The sequence below is a fragment of the Lissotriton helveticus genome, chromosome 2_1, assembly GCF_964261635.1.
Source record: "Lissotriton helveticus chromosome 2_1, aLisHel1.1, whole genome shotgun sequence".
In the NCBI taxonomy this organism is placed as follows: Eukaryota; Metazoa; Chordata; class Amphibia; order Caudata; family Salamandridae; genus Lissotriton; species Lissotriton helveticus.
Window position 1 is genome coordinate 90,440,803 of NC_136059.1, and position 19,624 is coordinate 90,460,426.

Here is a 19,624-nt window from a genome sequence, read left to right on the forward strand (position 1 = left end):
TAGCAGCAACTATGGCTTGTATATAATATTGAAAAAGGTTCCACTTAAAGCCCTAATGACACCACCACAATGTTGCTGCTCTTAAGGGAAATCCAGGGAGGAAATGACTCTTTAAAGGATTTCCCTGCCCCTACAACGCTCACTTGGCATGATGTCCTGGCGTAACTTCTCCACTGGTGAGGAGTGAGCAGTGTGAGCAGCGCACATCGATGTGCCTGCTGTCAGGGCGGGCCAGGGCACAAAACAGAGCCCGATAGAGACCCGTTTCAAGGCCTCCTTTAACAAGCACTGGCGTTGCCAATAGGTCTCGCAGTAGGAAAGTTGGAGCTATTGGTTTTGTAAATGACACATTTTATATTTATGTGTTGGTTTTGAAAATTGCGAAAATAGTTTTGTCATTTACAATGCCAATACTTTTAACTTTTGCAAATTTGACACTCATAGTATTTGTAATGCAAATGTTTTGTATTTACGTGACTTACATGTATTGATATTACAAATAACAATGGTTATGAAATGTTTTAAATAATTCATACTTAAAAAAGTTATTGTAATTTATAATGGCAATAGCTTAAACTGTTGTAAATACCTTTTGTGAAGATTATGTTCAGTGTATTTTATTGTGAGGAAAATAAAAGAACAGAAGTGAAATATTAACGTCTTTTTCTGACATTTGTGTAATGTGAGAGAGTGTGAGTGTGTTTGAAAAGGGTGATTGATTGTGATATGAGGTGTGATGCTGATAGGGTGTGTGAGTGTGTTAGTGTGTGTGATTTTTGAGAATGTTATTGAGGGTATGTAAGGGTCTTGGAGTGTAATCGTGTGTGAGGTTGAGTGTGTGTGAGGTGGTGTGAGGGGGAGGGTGTGTGTATTCCGATGGTGTGTGGTGTTGTGAGGATGAAGGCGTGAGACCTCAAATTACACAGTAATCACAAAAAATATATAACCCAATATACTTATTTAAGTATCAGTAACTAGCATCGCCGTCCAGGTGCTAAGATGTATGTAGAGGCTTTAACAGCCTTGATGATGTGTCATTTGCAGTGGAGACTGAGACGGGCACAAAAGCGGCCCATCGAAGGGCCTACAACCCACAGGCCCATCAGCAGATTGCCCGTCTTGCTACTCCGAGGTTGATGAAGTTCAATAATGGGGTTCTGGGGCTTAGAGCGATGTTCGTCCTACTGCATCATAGATAATTAAAATTATCTTTGGACTGGCTGGGGGCGGGAGGGAACCTATGCTGAAAGCTGTCAGTCTGGGCGCCGGCGGTGCTGTCAGTAGTGCTATGTCACCGTCAGGCGACAAGCGCTATATCGGCCGCTATCACACACCAGATGACCGGAATCTGGTCCCGTCTTCCCCAGGAAACAGAATAGCACCAGACAAGCCGAGCAATCACGTATGTTTCCGTACATCTGTGTCCTCTCATAGCAATGTATCAGTGCACAGAATAGAACGTGCCCAGGTAACATATCCATGTAACACTGTACTTCTGCATGGCATTTTTGGTGAGTGAAGATCGATCCGTGAGTGAGGTAGGGTGCAGTGAGTGTAGTGACTCTCTGGCAAACAGCAAAAGACCCCCCATATAATACAAATATTCACTGTCCTAGTAAAGGCCAATAAGCAATTACGAGCGCCAACATATCCCAGTAATGGATACAGACGTCGCACAAAGCTGTTTTGGAGAGTGACGGGGGGAGGAGTCCTTTGCGGTAGAGGCAAGGAGTGTGGCAAATGGCCGGAGGGAAGCCGGATGGGGGCAGGAGAGCCTGGTGGGGGGGGGGACGGGAATGTGAGCGAGGAGCTCACGGGGAGAGAGTCCGGAGGGAAGCTGGATGGGGGCTGGAGAGCCTGGTGGGGGGGCGGGAATGCGAGGGAGGAGAAGTGTGGCAGACGGAATGCCTGTGTGCGAAAGCGCGATAAAGATCTGCACTGTTAGACGGGGACCTGGAGGGTCGGCCGAGCACAAGGGGAGAGGCCTCCGGTGAGGGCCGTCTCCAACGATCGCACAGACAGGTAACTTCCCCCCCCACAGATGGACACCACACGAAGATCAGAGTAACACCTTTTATAGGCAGTTCTTGAAGTGAGGCAGTACGATATAAGGAGATCAGGACACGATGGTCCTCTCAATTCTAGTCTCTAGTAGGAAAAGGGGGTAGCGGGACAGTCTTGGTACCCGTAGGTACTGCGGTGGAACGGTGATAGCTCACAATCCTCGAGCTTGGTGTTCGGACGGGTCAGACCGCGGCAGCAGGTCCCGAAGAGGTCGTAGTTGGCAACGGGCCGCGGCAGCGCCAGCAGGTCCCAACGAGGATGAAGGTTACAACGGGCAGCGGCAGCGCCAGCAGGTCCCACGAGGATGAGGGTTACAACGGGCCGCGGCAGCGCCAGCAGGTCCCACGAGGATGAAGGTTACAACGGGCCGCGGCAGCGCCAGCAGGTCCCACGAGGATGAAGGTTGCAGAAGGCCGCGGCAGCGCCAGCAGGCAGGACAATAGTTCACAAGGCAGGGCTGCGGCAGCGCCAGCAGTCCGTCAAGGATGAGTTCGTCGCGGTGTCTCGACTCCAGGATACAACTGCCTTCCTGTTCTGGGGCTGTCTCAGTTATAGGTCTGGCGCTCTTTGATGTCCGGGCCCTCGCTCTTGGAGGTCGGGAGGTCCGGGATGAGGGAGTCCAGACACCCAGCAGGGGGGTGGAGCCAGCGCCCGGGGAGGCTGGGGGTGATCGGCACCTGGCGGGAGAGAGCCATCGACACTCCTTACTCCCATTGACCTGTCAAGTGGTCCGTTCACCTCCTGGGTGGATGGTGGTGCCGGGATGTCGGGACCTGGCCAGGCCCGGGGTTGGGGTTGGGGTCGAGCCGCGGCCTCGTGGCGCAGTGTCTAAGATGGCGGCTGGTCCGGGCAAGGGTGCTGACAGGGATTCCCGGGAGCAGGCGTCCCATGGGGGACGGGTTGGGGGTTGCTTCTGCGGGTGGTACCTGGAAGGCCGGGACCCGGGCCCTGTCATGCGGGGAGGGAGCGAGCCCTTCATGGGGCCTGTCCAACATGCACCCTGTAACAGAGGCATGCATCCATGCAGAGCACTGGGTCCACGTCACAGGGTAAGAGGCGGAGCAGGGAAGAAATGGAGCATCGGCTGGCAAGAGAGATAAAACATGCGCTCTGATGGAGTGCTGAAATAAAAAGAAAAAAAATAGTTTCCAGAAAGTAAGCAGTGGAAGGAAACAATTCATGTCATCCAATCAAAAGTCTAGTAAAGAGCCAATGCTTCTTTGAAGGGTCACATGCAAAAAGAATGAAAGCCATTGGATAAGAAGCATACACATGAGACTGACAAGAAAGCAAAGCAAATGTAAGGAACAGACTGGCTCAAAGATTTGTACGTTTTGGAGGCTGAGTTATCTGGAGAGAGGCCGGAGGGAAGCCGGATGGGGGCGGGAGAGCCTGGTGGGGGGGCGGGAATGCGAGGGATGAGAAGTGTGGCAGGCAGAATGCCTGTGTGCGAAAGTGCGATGCGCTTGGAGAGAGGCCGGATGGGGGCGGGAGAAACTGAAAGTACGAGTAGGTGGGAGGCTGATGCGCGTGCTTGTTTGGTCACGTGATTCACGTGAACTTAAAGAAAACCGCAGCAAAAAGCCCTTGGTTTGACGAGGATTTTGAGGACATGAATTCTCGCTCCGCTCAATGCGCTTGCGCGCATTGATAGGTCGCGAGACCTAAAAACTGCCAGTGACACCCAGCCCACATACAGCGTTGAAGTCCCACCCCCCCCCCCCCCTGAAATTAGAAATCACTGCCCCCCTGTTTTCAGCTCCTGGTTGCGGTTCCTAGCGCCAAGATACCTATACTAGTGAATGAGTGCTTACATAAATAAACACATGTTCCAGTTTGCCTGCACTTGCAGCTGCTGTGTAGGGTATACACTGAACAAGTACAGTGTGAGCAATCGCAGCAGGCAGAGGTGCCGCAGCATTGCCACTTTCACCCAGAGCAAGCATAGAGTAACATGGTCTCTAGCACCGCAAACCCACGAGGGGACACAAGTGACAAACCCCGGACAGATGTTGAGCAGGTACAGCACACGCAGCAACATGACACGCGTCCTCACATACACAGTATTAGCACACAGGCCTTAGCGGGGCAAGCCTTCTTCAAATGGAGCAGCTGTAGGAGTATTGCCAGTTTCCGAGCACACAGGGGGAGTCTGGCACAAGGAGCAGTAGAGCAGGTGCTGTGCCGTCGTTCAACACATTCCCTATGCATTTCATGTTTCTTCGACGTGTTGTCTGCATTGGATTCCTAAATATGTAGATTAAAGGACTCTACAAAACGGAGTGCACACAGATTACCTGTACTAAAAATACGTAACCCTGATTCGGACCAAAGAAACTGGCTTAAAGTACTCCACATTCTCCCTGCATTCGAATCCTGAAGTACGTGGATTGCTTGGATTAATAGAGCCAGCATTAGGTAAAGGAGATCATTCAGAACACATTACCTGAATGAAATTAGGCGGAGTGCTGTGATTACACCACTCTGCATTTTGTAGCAGTGGACGATTACTCTTTTTGTACCCTTTGCTTGATTACTTAATGAGATCACTGACTGCTTTAAACTAAATTCGGATACGGAAGGGTTTAGTAAAGACCCCCTAAATTGAATCCCAACAGCGCAGGCTCATGTGTCTTCCTTGTGGAAAAGTAAATTTTGCCATGTTCTGTGTCCCTACGTGTCATCCATCATATGTTATGTGTGCATGATTAAATATGCATATGCATTCCCCATGTTCGATTAATGACGCAATTACAGTTGTGTCCACCTCTAGTATGCCAGTTTCCAGTCCTCGTGAAAACTACGAATATCAGGCCTATGTAAAGCTACGTTGCCACGTTTCTCAGTGTGCACGTTATTCTATTATAAAATCCCCGTTTCTAGGCCTCAAAAGGGCCCGGACACCAGATTCAGCTCCTGTCTCCTGACACTTCGCTGAGGAGCGATGCAGCCCCCACCTGTATCCTCGACCCTTCACTTACTTCCTGCCTCGCAGTGCCCGGCCCAGCCTGGCTCAGTCTCTGAGTCTGCCAAGAATATGTTATGATTCCAGTTATCAGTTCAGTACTCCTTCTCTGCATTCCTAAGCTACTGAATCGCATCAATAGTTTCCGTCATTGTCTAGCCTTCACGTCTCCACGTTAGAGAAATACTGCATTTAATGGTCATTTAATATTCTTCATCACGCACTACATGTAGAATAATGCATGGTCCAGTCTTAGAATCAAGTTAGCCTTTCCTCTCCTGACTTCTAGTTTATATCAACATGTTCTCTAAACATCAGATACTAGATACTGTTTAGGTACATGTCGCCCTGACTCTCCAGACTTCAGTCTCTGCTCCTAGCACAGAGTTCATAGCCCCCAGCTTCTCCTAGTGATACGCCATTGCTAGTTTGCGCGCACCATCAGGTTAGAGGTCCCGGCTCCTTAGGTAGCCCCCTCCATGGTTTCCGCCCTATTCATGACATATTCTGTTACGTTTGCATCACATGTCTATGTATACGCCCAGTTACACCTACTTTCGCCCTTATCGTTCGCGACTGCTACGCGTCACGCCTTCTGCTCCACCCACTGCTACGCCTACTGCAATGTAATGCTATGTGTTTGCGTTATGTATATATGCTCATGTATTGTTATTAAAAGTCAGCGCGCTCATCCCAGATCCAGCCCCAGCAGCTGCTGGGCCCTGTCATCCTATTCCTATGCAGGTTGTCCTGTTCCTGTCCTTATGCTGTAATAAACCTGCGAAACTCCTACTACCTCGAATCTTGACTCTTATTTATTGAGCTATCTGTTATGATATATGTCTAGTCAAAAAGAGAGGTATTATTTATTTATTTACCACATAATGGCGCCCGAATAGGGACTTGCCCTTTCCCCACGCGTTGGTAAAGCCACGCCGACCCGCTGACCCTCTGCAGTCGTGACGGAACTCTTCTGCGCACCGGCAGATATTTCTGCTTCAAGTATCCCTCAGGCCCACGGAGGAGACGGAGGAGGCGGTCCAGCATCCAAACGAGACGGTGGAGGAACGCGACGAGTCCCGACCAGAGCCCAAGCCAAGAGTCCAAGGTCCGAGGTATTCGGAGGCCCACCCGTAACTGAAGTCCGAAGTTCGTCGTCCGTCGTCGTAGCAGTCCAGTCCAGTCCGAGGCTTTCCGTTCTTGCTGCCCGGTGAGTACCATTACTGGGGTAGTATCTAGACAGGGTCAATCTAAATTGACTCTGGTCCGTGGGTTGGTGGTACACAGACTCACAAACGAAGTGTTCACCTAGGTGGATACGGGTCTTGATGCGTCCCTTTATGGGACCGGTATGTTCCGTACTGTTTCAGCAGTGCATCCAGTAACTCTAGTCTGTTCCGTTCTCGAGAAATTCTTGTTTCTGTTCAGTATTCCAGGTAATATTCTGTCCGAACTGTTATGTTATGATGTTGTTCAATGTATTTCCAATGTCGTGGTATGCCTGAATTGTTTTCCCAGTTGTTATTGTTTCTCGTGTATTGTATTGTGTTCCGATTCAAGTTTACAATGTCTCTCTTTTCGAGATTGCGTCAGCTAAAAACTAGAAAGGGTTTGTTAGAAGAAGCAGTTCCTGTTCCGCCGAGGGACAGTCCAGGTCATTTTATGTATCAGAAGCATGGCATAAGCGCCATATTGTATCTAGATTTATGGGTAGAGTATACCAAACAGTTAGAAGAAAAGTATAGATGGCCCGTATCGGGTACATGGGATGCCGAGTGCATCATGCGAGTAGAAGAAGCATTATGGAAAAAGAAAGCCAGACAATCACAGAAAGATGCCATCGAGTTATGGCGTAAAGAAGCTCATAAAAGAACTGAAAAAGAAATCAGAAAGTCAGAATTAAGTAGAGAATCCTTAGAACGAGCACAAGAAAAAGAACTAATCGAGATTGGTGAACAAGTCAAAGCCGAACAGTCAGACAGACAGAGGCATGCCCTTAATAGGGGTATGTATCCTCTCTTTGCCGAGGGCTTGCCAAAAGCGACCCCAGAGGCATCCAGTAATTTCCCGCCACCATTAGTTCCGATCAAGCTACGTCACAAACAGACCGCAGCTGATATTTTTATTTCGTCCTATTTGGACGACACAGTCCCAGAATATGCAAATCCTGTTCGCGCCCCGCCAGTCCCTGTAAATCAGGCACTTCCCGCTCCTCCAGACACCGGAGTACCTGTCACGGTACCCCCGGTCCAGCCCGCCATACAAGTCCAGCCTGCATTTCCATTTCCCACTCTGCCAGGACGAAGAGCCTCAGTAGACGACTCCAGTTTAGGGGCCGCAGGGGGAGGTACTCCTCAAACCCCGCCGCCACACAAGCGTTTAACGTTATCCGAATTACATGCACAAGCGTCACAGCGTACGCCTAGACATCAGACTGTAGCAGAAATAAGAAAATCCCTTGCCGAATGCGGCTATGATCCAGTCCCAGGCGAGGATAATATGGTTTTATATTCATTCCGCGTAAGAAAGGTGGCCGAGTATCTAGTCACCTTACCGAATATGAAAGAAGATCTAGACAGAATATATCGTTTCATCCGTACAGGGGATGATCCAGAAAGCATTAGCGAGGCCATGTCTCAAAGGAAAACCGAGATCCAGCTCATGATATTAAAGTTTCTGATCAATTGTCTAATAAGAGAACAAGATTACCCGTCTAAAGATCCGGCCGAAATGAAAATCCTGACAAGGTGGAGTGATAATATAGCCGAGGGTAAGCACAAGACCGTCGGTGCTATGGAGAGTATGTACAAGAAAATCCGTAGAGAAATAATAAAATTACACGAACAGCGTAAAGCAGCACAAGTAAGCGAGAAAGAAAGTAACTCTGATACTGAAGAGGTAGAGGACGAGAATCCCGCCAGAATAGCGTATGTAGGAAAATCTAGATTTCCAGATCGCCATTTATGCCTAGAACACAAGTCTATTTTTCATTCTCCAGCACCAGAACAAGGTTCACTAGAACAAGTATTCCAAGCTACCGATCACATTCTGAAATCACGAATCGGTTACAGTGAGTTAAGTACTATGCATGAACAAGAACTAGCCCGATCAGCAGTCCGATGGATTACTGATTCTACCACTTTTCCAGACGAAATAGTGGCACAAATGTTTCTGAAAATGCCCCCAGCCGAACAACGACTGGCGGGTATGTATATGATCCAGCACCTCATTACATTGTATGAGGGTCAGCACTCTGATCCAGGCCCGTTACATGATATCCTGAACGAGTTACTCCAGTATAGATGGAAAGGTTTAGGTACCGATTTAATTAGTGTCATTCTAGAACAGCGTCACAAATATAGAACGTTTCTGAACCCGCATTTTGTTCATGTCTCACCTCCAGAAAGTAAACCATTTTACATGGAGAGAGAATCCGTTACGAGAAGTCCACCCAGTTAAAGGAACGGGTGGCGAAATGCAGCGAGTGTTTGTATACACTCCAATAACAAAGATGGAACTCCTCGAGATGAAGAAATTAATTCCCTGTCATGACAAAGATCCAGCAGGGTTCCATAGAGAACTAAAAGACATGCTCCGTATGGGAGAATACACATACCCAGATATAATTAAAATGTTAAAGGTTCTGCTGCCCGCAGGGGTGTATGAAAAGCTCAAGGAAAAAGAATGGGAGGTGGGAGAGAAAAAGATCGATTGGGCAGTCCTAGAAGCTGAAGATAAGGCACGAGTACCAGGTACCGGTCTTGGAGATAGATGTAAAGAATTACCAGAATTATTGATACAAGTTTTACCCAGATTATTGACAACTAGAAAAGAAGACTGGGATGCAATCTCAGCCTGTAAACAAAAGCAAGATGAGGATATTAGTGATTTTTATTCTAGATTTGAAAAATGTTTTAGCATCAACAGTGGCCTCAAGACAAGTAGTGAGTCATACCCTCACCTTTTTGTTACTAAATTAGTCGAGAATTCAAGCCCACAAATTAAAAATCGAGTTTTGAAAGTCGAAAGTACCTGGCAAGCTAATACCCCGTCCCAGATGTTGCAGATGCTTCAGTATCATCAGAATAGAATCAGAGAAGAGCAAGAACACGAAAGAAAACGTATGAAAGACACGAAAATGAAAGTACTAGTTGCACAATCTGTTCCTCAAGACAGTCAGAAGAGGGGTCCGAATCAAGCCAGTCATCCTGCAGCTCCCGTTAAAGGGAATTGCAATTATTGTAAACAGCCAGGTCATTTTATAAATGAGTGTACAGTTCTGAAACACAACATAGCTACTGGTAAGACTAAAGAAAGACCACGTCCGCCTAGACAAGAACAAGTTTCCCAGATTCCTCAGTCACAGAATGCACCACAGACAGTTACAGCACCGCAGCCTATTGCTGCAACACAGCATGTTACATCGCAGATGTACCAGTATGCACAGTCTGAGTATCCAGAGTACCAGCAGTATTCATGAAACAGCCTAGAGAGGGAGGTAGGCTTGCCTCTCATTGAGATACCTGTAGATCAAGAAGGTCCCTATGTTCACAGTCAAGTATTAGGGAAAGACAAAGTTTTTGATCGATACAGGGGCAAGTAGGACCACAATTAGTCATGCCGAAGTTCCAGGGGCTCCGCTCTCAGGCTCAAGAAATGTTTCCCTTGGATTTTCAGGAAAACCTATCGTAAATGAGATTTCAAAACCAGTTTCTCTAGAAGTAGGTCCATTGTCCCGCACTACTGATCTGTTACTTACTAAGTCATGTCCAGAAAATCTATTAGGTATTAAAACACTGAAAGAGTTAGGTGCAGTTATATGCTGTTCCCCAGAGGGAATACGATTGTTCCTACGTGACTTTAAGGGTCACTATGTATTACGAGATTTTGATTCAAGACTGTCTAATGTTCCGCAGCACTTATGGGCGCAAGGTCCAACTGATGTAGGTTACATGCAAATCACACCCTATCGTGTGACTCTCAAGCCAGGTGTAGTGTTACCACGAATCAGACAGTACAGATTGCCACCTGAGGCTGTAGCAGCCTTATCCAAAATTATTGACGAGCTCATGGCTCAAGGAGTGGTTGTAGAAACTGACTCCAACGTATGTAATTCTCCGATCATTCCAGTCATGAAACGTACTGATCCAAATGCACCCCCAGTATATCGATTAGTGATTGACCTACGAGAGCTTAATAAATGTATTATTCCGCAGTACCCAGTTGTCCCAGATATCTCTTCCCTATTGACGGCCATTGATTCCGAAGCCACGTTCTTCACTGTCATAGACCTCAAGAACGCATTTTTCAGTGTTCCTATTCATCCAGACAGCCAGTTCCTTTTCGGATTTTGTTTAAATGGAAGGAGCTATATGTTTACACGAGCTCCTCAAGGTTTCACAGAAAGTCCTAGTATTTACAGTCAAGCACTCAAGAGACAACTAGACAACATTCACATGCCAACTGACACTGCCCTGCTCCAGTATGTCGATGATCTACTGATCACAGCCCGTTCTGAACGTGCTTGCGAGCGAGCATCACTTATAGTCTTGTATTTCCTAGCCGAGATGGGGCACAAGGTGTCCCCTTCGAAGCTTCAATTCTGTGTCCAGCAAGTGGTCTACTTAGGACACTTACTGTCCAAGAGGGGTAGGCAGTTGACACCAGACCGTATCCAGTTAATAGCGAGTCTTCCTCAGCCCAAGACCCAGAAGGAGGTACGTGCTTTTATCGGCCTTACTTCTTACTGCAGACAATGGATTCCCCAGTATGCATTTCTAGCCAAGCCACTGATACAGTTAACGACACAGGAGGCAGCCGTATCGACTGTCCTCCCTTGGACATCTGAACATACACTTAGTTTCAATGAGTTAAAGAAAGCCCTATGCCAAGCTCCAGTTCTAGCAACACCGAACTACAGTAAGCCTTTTACACTTTTCGTTACTGAACGTGAAGGTACAGCATTATCTGTTCTCACACAAGATCAAGCAGGACAATACAAGCCCTGTGCTTATTTTTCGAGCACATTAGATCCTGTAGCCCAGGCTCTGCCTGCGTGCCTCAAGTCAGTTGCAGCCACAGCCCTAGCTATCAGACAAAGTGATTCCATAGTCTTAGGACATTCCCTGACAGTACAAGTTCCACATTCTGTGGAAGTTCTTTTAAACCGAACACAAACTCAGCACTTGACAATTGCACGTTTAACAGGTTATGAATTGACACTGTTCCAGCCTCACATAGAAATCAGACGCTGCAACGTTTTAAATCCTGCTACACTGTTACCATCAGTTACTTCGAATTCTGCCACACATGACTGTGTGGAAGTAGTTAACATTACGACAAAGCCAAGACAAGATCTGACAGATATTCCGTTACCAGACCCCAACCTGACACTTTATGTGGATGGTTCATGTATGAGAACAAGTACAGGAGAACTAGTCGCCGCGTATGCAGTGACTACTGGCACCGAAGTTATTGAAACACACCGTATTGATACCCTGTCCGCTCAAGCAGCAGAGCTAGTTGCTCTGACACAAGCCTGTATACATGCCAAAGAACCAGAAAGTTAATGTTTACACAGATTCACGTTACGCATTTGGAGTTGTACACGACTTCGGAGTGCTCTGGCAGGAGAGAGGTTTCATGACTTCTCATGGAACCAAGATTCAGCATGGTCTCCTTATTCAAGCTCTGTTAGATGCCATACATTTGCCGACATCTATCGCTATCATGAAGTGCAAAGCACATACGAAAGTTACTGACATTATTTCCCAAGGTAATGATCTAGCAGATCGCACAGCCAAGCTTACAGCACAGACTCTAGACATTCCAGTTAATCAGACACATACTCCAGATCCGACCACATGTATGACAGTTAAGGACCCTACACAAGATGTCATAGACATACAGTTACACGCTACTCCCGAAGAAATCAAGAAATGGTCCGAACAAGGAGGGGTCCAGACAGATCAAGGATGGTTAACGAAGGGTAGAGCCACATGGTTTCTCCCCGACTCTATGGTTCAAGTCATTATTAATACCGCACATAGTCCAGCACATTTAGGAGAAAAAGCTATGTTAGACAGTATCCAGAACATTTGGTTTAACAAGCATTTACGAGCTGCAGCCAAGCAGAAAGTCCGTACCTGTATGATATGTTGTCAGTTTAATCCAGGTAAAAGTGTCCCGGTGGAACAAGGTGGATTCCAGCCCCCTGACCACCCTTTTGAAGTCCTCCAGATGGATTATATTCAGATGGAGCGATGTCGAGGTTTCAAGTATGTCCTTGTAGTTGTATGCGCTTTGTCCAGGTGGACAGAAGCATATCCAGTCCCAGATTACACAGCCGCGACCACTGCCAAGCAGTTGGTTCGTGAGTTTTTCCCCCGTTATGGACTCCCTAGAGTCGTATATTCTGACAACGGCCAGCCATTCTCATCTGAACTCATGAAGCATGTTTCCCTGTTATTAGGGTACCAGTGGAAGTTTCATTGTGTACGCCATCCTGAAGCAGCCGGTCTCGTAGAGAGACATAACCAGACTCTGAAAATCCGTATCGCCAAAATATGTAAAGAGAAAGGTGTGGACTGGCTAGTAGCTCTGCCAGTCGCTTTGTTTTATATGCGCATGGTCGCACATTCCAGATCAGGTCTGTCCCCGTATGAGGTCGTTTTCGGCCGCCCCCCTAACATGTGGGGTACTCCTAGACCCCGAAGTATTACCGATGTTTCAAGTAATATGCTGACAGATTACCTAGCTTCCTTGATGTCTGCCCTCAACTCATGTCGTTCACAGGTTGCCGCCGCATTTCCAGACAATACCGAGGTGGCACCGCATGAAATCGTTCCAGGATCCATGGTGATGGTCCGCAACTTTGACAGATCAAGTCCGCTGGAGCCTCGTTGGAAAGAGCCCCGACAGGTCCTCCTCACCACCCGTACAGCCGTGAAGTTGGAAGGACGCAAAGGCTGGGTGCACCTTTCTCATGTCAAACTTTTTAATGGACTGAAACCCGTCTTAAAAAACATTTCCCAGGATTTGAAGGATTGCCAAAGCATTGTTCTCAAGGACTGTCCCGCAAAAGACATTGCTACAACCCCTCCCCTGTTAGAGAAAACTCCGCAACAGGAGTACAAGCTAAAACTCCGGTCTAGTAAAATAAGTCAGTCAGTTTGATTGTCTAAGTCCTCCCCTAGGTGAAACGGTTAGACTGTTTCTGACATGTATAAAATAGACCCCCATAGTGAGAGTTAGTCAAAACTCAATCCGATGTATCGTTTTTCTATGTTTCATATTGTTTCTCAGCCTTATGATTTCCTGCACCAGTTATGCATTTTTCTTGTATTTCCCAGTTCTTCATGTAAATAAGTCTGCTAATGCTACAGTAGAGCACACGTTTAGTGATCTGCCTCCTCATGAACTCTCTTACCGCCTCGCCATGCGAAATAACTCATTTATCCGCATGTTACATTACTCACACCAGTCCAGCAATGCCACTAATTGTTGGGTGTGTGGTCGACTCCCCCCTTTCCAGATACCGAAGGGAGTCCTGCCACTTTTTCCTTATCCATTCTCACATAATGGTTCGTGTGGAGCATGGTCCACGTTAACGTCATCCTCAACAGATATATCTTTTCTTAACAATACATGTTTTCCAGACAAGCAAGGACTCCCCCACAGAACAGGGTTAGATCTAGAAAATGAAGTGTATAATTTAGGTAATTATTCGTCGAATTTCATGGTCCTGAATGTTCAGTCTGATACTACTCCAGACTTACCTGCTATTTCAGTACTACCAGTCAAAGGCGAATTATGTGTCCGAAATTATGGTTCCGTACACGTAGGACACAGTGATTGTACTACTATTGTCAAGTATAGTGACAGTGGGAAATCTATCTTCAAAGCTTCACGTCATTCTTATTTTATTTGTGGTCAAACCGCATATGTTCGTCTGCCCCTCGATTGGGAGGGAACCTGTTACATTGCCTTCCTACTGCCACCAGTTTTTCTAGCCCCACCTGATTATCATAGGAATACACATCTAGTACACATTAGACATAAAAGGGAGTCCCCAATTGTCGATTATACTGAAACTGCTCTAGAACAGTATACAGATTTCAACAGAGGTTTCTTCTTCTTTATAGGACCTATCCAGAATAGTAAACTGATCCGTAGGTTAACCAGAACCCTCGAAGCTGTAGTAAATGAGACTGCCTCTGCTCTAGGTAACTTAACCGAAGAGCAATCTGCTATGAGATTTGTCGTTTTACAGAATCGTCTCGTCCTTGACGTCATACTGGCCGATAGGGGCGGGGCCTGTAGAGTCATCGGATCTAGTTGCTGCATTTTCATTCCAAATAACGCGCCGTCTGTTTATTCAGCTATAACCAGACTCCATAAAATTGCCCATCTGATACACCAAGATCCAGGCACCTGGACATGGTCCGGTTGGTTCTGGAATATAATTTCCGCCTGGGGATGGAAAATATTGTCCTTTCTAGGTATTGCAGTAGCGATCATATTCAGCTGCTGCCTCTGTATACAATGTGGCCCTGCGATTTGCGGCATTTGTGCTACCTCTTGTATTCCTAGTCCCAAGCCCCGTTCTACATCCCGTTCCAGGATAATTCGAGACGAGCAAATGATACTGTATGAAATGATAGATGGTATCATGAATATTGATGTTTCCTGATGGAAACGTAGTGACAAGGAGGGAATGTGGAAAAGTAAATTTTGCCATGTTCTGTGTCCCTACGTGTCATCCATCATATGTTATGTGTGCATGATTAAATATGCATATGCATTCCCCATGTTCGATTAATGACGCAATTACAGTTGTGTCCACCTCTAGTATGCCAGTTTCCAGTCCTCGTGAAAACTACGAATATCAGGCCTATGTAAAGCTACGTTGCCACGTTTCTCAGTGTGCACGTTATTCTATTATAAAATCCCCGTTTCTAGGCCTCAAAAGGGCCCGGACACCAGATTCAGCTCCTGTCTCCTGACACTTCGCTGAGGAGCGATGCAGCCCCCACCTGTATCCTCGACCCTTCACTTACTTCCTGCCTCGCAGTGCCCGGCCCAGCCTGGCTCAGTCTCTGAGTCTGCCAAGAATATGTTATGATTCCAGTTATCAGTTCAGTACTCCTTCTCTGCATTCCTAAGCTACTGAATCGCATCAATAGTTTCCGTCATTGTCTAGCCTTCACGTCTCCACGTTAGAGAAATACTGCATTTAATGGTCATTTAATATTCTTCATCACGCACTACATGTAGAATAATGCATGGTCCAGTCTTAGAATCAAGTTAGCCTTTCCTCTCCTGACTTCTAGTTTATATCAACATGTTCTCTAAACATCAGATACTAGATACTGTTTAGGTACATGTCGCCCTGACTCTCCAGACTTCAGTCTCTGCTCCTAGCACAGAGTTCATAGCCCCCAGCTTCTCCTAGTGATACGTCATTGCTAGTTTGCGCGCACCATCAGGTTAGAGGTCCCGGCTCCTTAGGTAGCCCCCTCCATGGTTTCCGCCCTATTCATGACATATTCTGTTACGTTTGCATCACATGTCTATGTATACGCCCAGTTACACCTACTTTCGCCCTTATCTTTCGCGACTGCTACGCGTCACGCCTTCTGCTCCACCCACTGCTACGCCTACTGCAATGTAATGCTATGTGTTTGCGTTATGTATATATGCTCATGTATTGTTATTAAAAGTCAGCGCGCTCATCCCAGATCCAGCCCCAGCAGCTGCTGGGCCCTGTCATCCTATTCCTATGCAGGTTGTCCTGTTCCTGTCCTTATGCTGTAATAAACCTGCGAAACTCCTACTACCTCGAATCTTGACTCTTATTTATTGAGCTATCTGTTATGATATATGTCTAGTCAAAAAGAGAGGTATTATTTATTTATTTACCACATCCTGTTGGGCGTAATCTTGCAGCTGAAGAAAGAGATGCGTCCCAATTAAAAAGATAAGCAGACTTCTGTTGTTGATCAACAGTAATACTGTTAGTAGACTTCCAGGTCCCCGAAACCCACAGCTCATACCCAATGCCTTTCAAAAATGGAGGAGACTTCAGCACCAATGTCCAGTTGCCCCTACGATTTCATAGTTAATACGCAAAAAGTAAAATTATAGGTCAATAAATGCAATTTTCTTGTGTCTGGAAAGCCAGGACCAGATGTGATATGGAACACCTTGCAGCCGAGGCACCCGTGAAGGGCGAGGCCCTTGGGAGCAATGTAACAGGCTTTGTCGGAAAGCTTCCAGTGCAACATTGGCCCTTTAAGTAAGCAAACGTGTGGGAGGAGCGGGTAGTTAGTTTCCACGTAATGGAGTGCTGGTCACAAATGTGATAACAGCTCCTCCAAGCGCCGACAAGAAGGAAGCTGTGACTTCGGTAAAGAACGCGGAATATTGACTTTATTTTTCCCACGTCGCCTGCCGTTTGTCCTCCCGTGTTCTTATCATGCACTTAATCTGTGTAGATTTTATGAATTTTACTTTTTCAGGTGGCATATTTTATTTATTGTGATGGAACAAAGGCAGTTTTTTTTTTAAACACACGTCTGCTGCGTGCTCTCTCTCTCTGCAGTGTGCAGTGCAGGCGGGCAACTCGACCCAAATTTCGGGGGGGGGGGGGGGGGGGTCAAATTCTTTCAACCATAGACAGAGTGGCTGTAAGAAGGGCTGAACACCACAAAAGCCTCTTTACAAGTAAATGGTCTTTTAAAGACCTGATAAGTTCTCGGGTGCGGCTGCAACATGGTCAGTGACTGGCTGTCTCCCCCCCCCAAATGACCACCAAATACCCGGACATATGTACATGAAACCTGGTTTGTCTTTTGGAAGGCGGGAGGTCGCGGGACCTCTCGGCCGTATTTATTAAGATATAAACAAGAAATTTTAGATACATTAGATACACGATTGTCAACATGTGTGAGAAACTATCCTTAACAAAAACTAATACAGATTGTTTCCTAACCGAATCTAACATCCTACCTGAATTTTGCAAGCTAACATTACTGGCCATATGGCAAGGTCGCTAACCGGTGTCAAGGTCCTGCAAGCTGCGCCACACCTAGAGATGTGCGCATGCGCAGCCGGGCCCGAAAAATACCCGGTCCACGCCATGAACTCCATTTACCCACCTAAGGAGGGCCCTTACTCGCGCCATATGCTGACGTCATGAGTACCTGTGCGCGGGGTGGCTCCCAGCCTCGGGAAAGCGTGACTACCCCCCAACCCGCGCCCGTTTGCAGCACCAGTTATCTTGCCCCTGAAGTTCTAGGAGGGGCCAGTGAGCCCTGCCCCTGGGCGGGCACCTCCCATGGATGATGCCCGCCCCCCAAACCTTAAAATAGCTGCTCACCGGTCATGACCTTACCGCCACAGGCCAGCATTGTTAACCGACGATCTGGCCTCCCCCAGCCTAGACCGAAACCAGACACGTGCTTACTCTGTAAATCCCTCCAACCAGGCCCAGAGATTATTCGACCATATGACGTTCCCTGCATCAGTCAAGTGTACCCCATCCCCAAGGTAGAACTGCGCGCCCCAGATACACCCATGTGGGATCGTCTGCAACCGGGGGGCTCGAAATAATTTGTCCAACTGTGTGTTGATCCTCTTTACCGAGTGATTCAACGCCCTGACCGAGTTCCCCCCTTGCCACTGCCACCGAGGGATAAGTTGCGACCATACTACCGTGCAGCCTGGGCACGTCCTGCCCACCCACCCCGCAGTGGAGACTATCTCCTCTATAAGGACGCGCCTCCCCAGTTTGGTCAAGTCATTTTCCCCCAGGTGAAGTATCACCACTGACGGGGGAGCGGGCTGCCGCGCTAAGAGTCCCAGGAAGAAGTCCTTAAACTGGCTGAGGCAAAGACCCCCTTTACCAAAGAATGAAATGCTAAACCCCTTTTGTGCCGCCCTTTCTTTGCGGTCTCCTGCCATAAAAACATTTTTAGCACGCCTCACATAAGAGTGGCCCACAATCCAGATAACCGCTGTCCTGTGTTCTTCATGTGGCTTGTGTCGCGGTGGTGTAGATCGTCGACGTCCCGCGACGAGTTCCTCCCCTGCGTCACAGGTTTGAGAAACTGCAAAAAAAAAAAAACATACAAGGCGTGAGCACCATCCTGTCACAACATGTCAATTCGTACATAACGTTTGTAACATTCAGACGACCATCTCCCAAGTCTCTTCACGTTCTCCACTGAGAGACCCCCTAACACTGCTTCTGTTGCTGCCCCAATCCTAAAGGAGTGAGTGCCAAATTCCTTAGGGTCAAAACCTGCTTGTCTGACAGTCAGCTCCAGGACTCGCCTAAACTGGTACCTGGTCAGAGGTGTCCCATCGGCGTGGCACAACAGTGCCCCCCCTGGCGTGCCCTCCCGCTGCCTGTGGAAGATCTCCACATGAGAAACCGGGCAGCAAGGGTTGGCCCGGGCCAGGTGGAGCACTATGGTGTGACCCCGAGATTCCTGGTCCGTTTTCGATCTCTGAATCGTCACCCACATAGTATCCTCTCTGATTTTTACACAGGTCCACTGTAGGCCACCCAACCGATCTCCCTTTGACCCTGCAACCAGTTCACTAATTCTCAAGCCCCCGTAGAAAGCCAGGGAAAATGCCGCTTTGAACAGAAGTACCTCCCACTCTGAGCCACAGACACTGAAGCGCCCCCAATAAGGTTGCCAGCCGCGCTAGCCCAATGGGTCTTCTTCTATCTGCAGAGTGACCTTGTAAACGGCGCCAACCCTTCAAAGCCTTGCGCACCATAAAGGTGTTAGTGGGATCTCGGATGCCCCGCGTTTGCGCAAAGAAGGAAACCGCCGCCCTATGTCTGCTCGCAGCCGCCACTGAGCGCCCCTCCTTGTGCATCCATTCTAAGTAGGCCGCAAAGCTGTCCTCCTGTCGCCACCTAACCTTCCATTCGCCCCCCAAGAAAGTACGGTAAGACCAAAACGCCCCTTCGTAAGCGGTCTTGGTCCTGGGGGCTAAGCTAGCGACCACAAGGTCCTGTAATCTGGGGCACCAATCCGCCAAAGTACCGCCGGGAAATGCGCTGGCGAGGGGTCCGCTGCCGGAAGGTGTGCCCTGAAAACCTGCATTTTAAAGCGAGAAAGGGCGTCAGCTGCATTGTTGAGTATTCCTGGGACATGTTTGGCTCTAAAAAACACATTCCATTTCAAGCACTGTAACACTATCTCCTTTATCAGGCGCAGTATGTACGGACAGCGTGCCCCCTGTTGATCTATACATTCCACCACCGTCATGTTATCCGACCAGAACACCACTGATTGATTACATAGGTGTTCCGGCCAGACAATCAGAGCCACCCAAATCGGGAAGAGTTCCAGGAAGCCAATATTGGCGGTCAGACCCCATTCTCTCCACTCCTCCGGCTACCGCTGGGCGACCCATTTTGACCCCAGGATAGCGCCGAAGCCCACACTACCAGCAGCGTCTGTCCATAAACCCAACTCTGCTGATGTTGCGGGAGGACCGGACCACACTACCCTGCCATTGAAATCCTCCAGGAATGCCATCCATATATGCATGTCCTGGCGAACCTCAGATGAC

The 19,624-nt window shown here is 47.8% G+C and overlaps 1 protein-coding gene across 13 annotated transcripts in view; it reads right to left on the reverse strand.

Annotated features, from left to right (window-relative positions):
• LOC144817736 (uncharacterized) overlaps nucleotides 1-19,624 on the reverse strand; it is a 624,365-nt gene that overhangs the window by 413,487 nt on the left and 191,254 nt on the right. For 3 of the 13 annotated variants that reach the window (XM_078674504.1, XM_078674505.1, XM_078674506.1), the window contains exon 5: nucleotides 16,874-18,138. The exons of the other annotated variants lie outside the window; for them this stretch is intronic. In XM_078674504.1, the coding sequence (XP_078530630.1) occupies nucleotides 17,492-18,138 (647 nt within the window). In that variant the 3' untranslated portion in view covers nucleotides 16,874-17,491. Of the gene's footprint in view, nucleotides 1-16,873; nucleotides 18,139-19,624 lie in introns of those variants that run through there. 13 annotated transcript variants of the gene reach the window in all.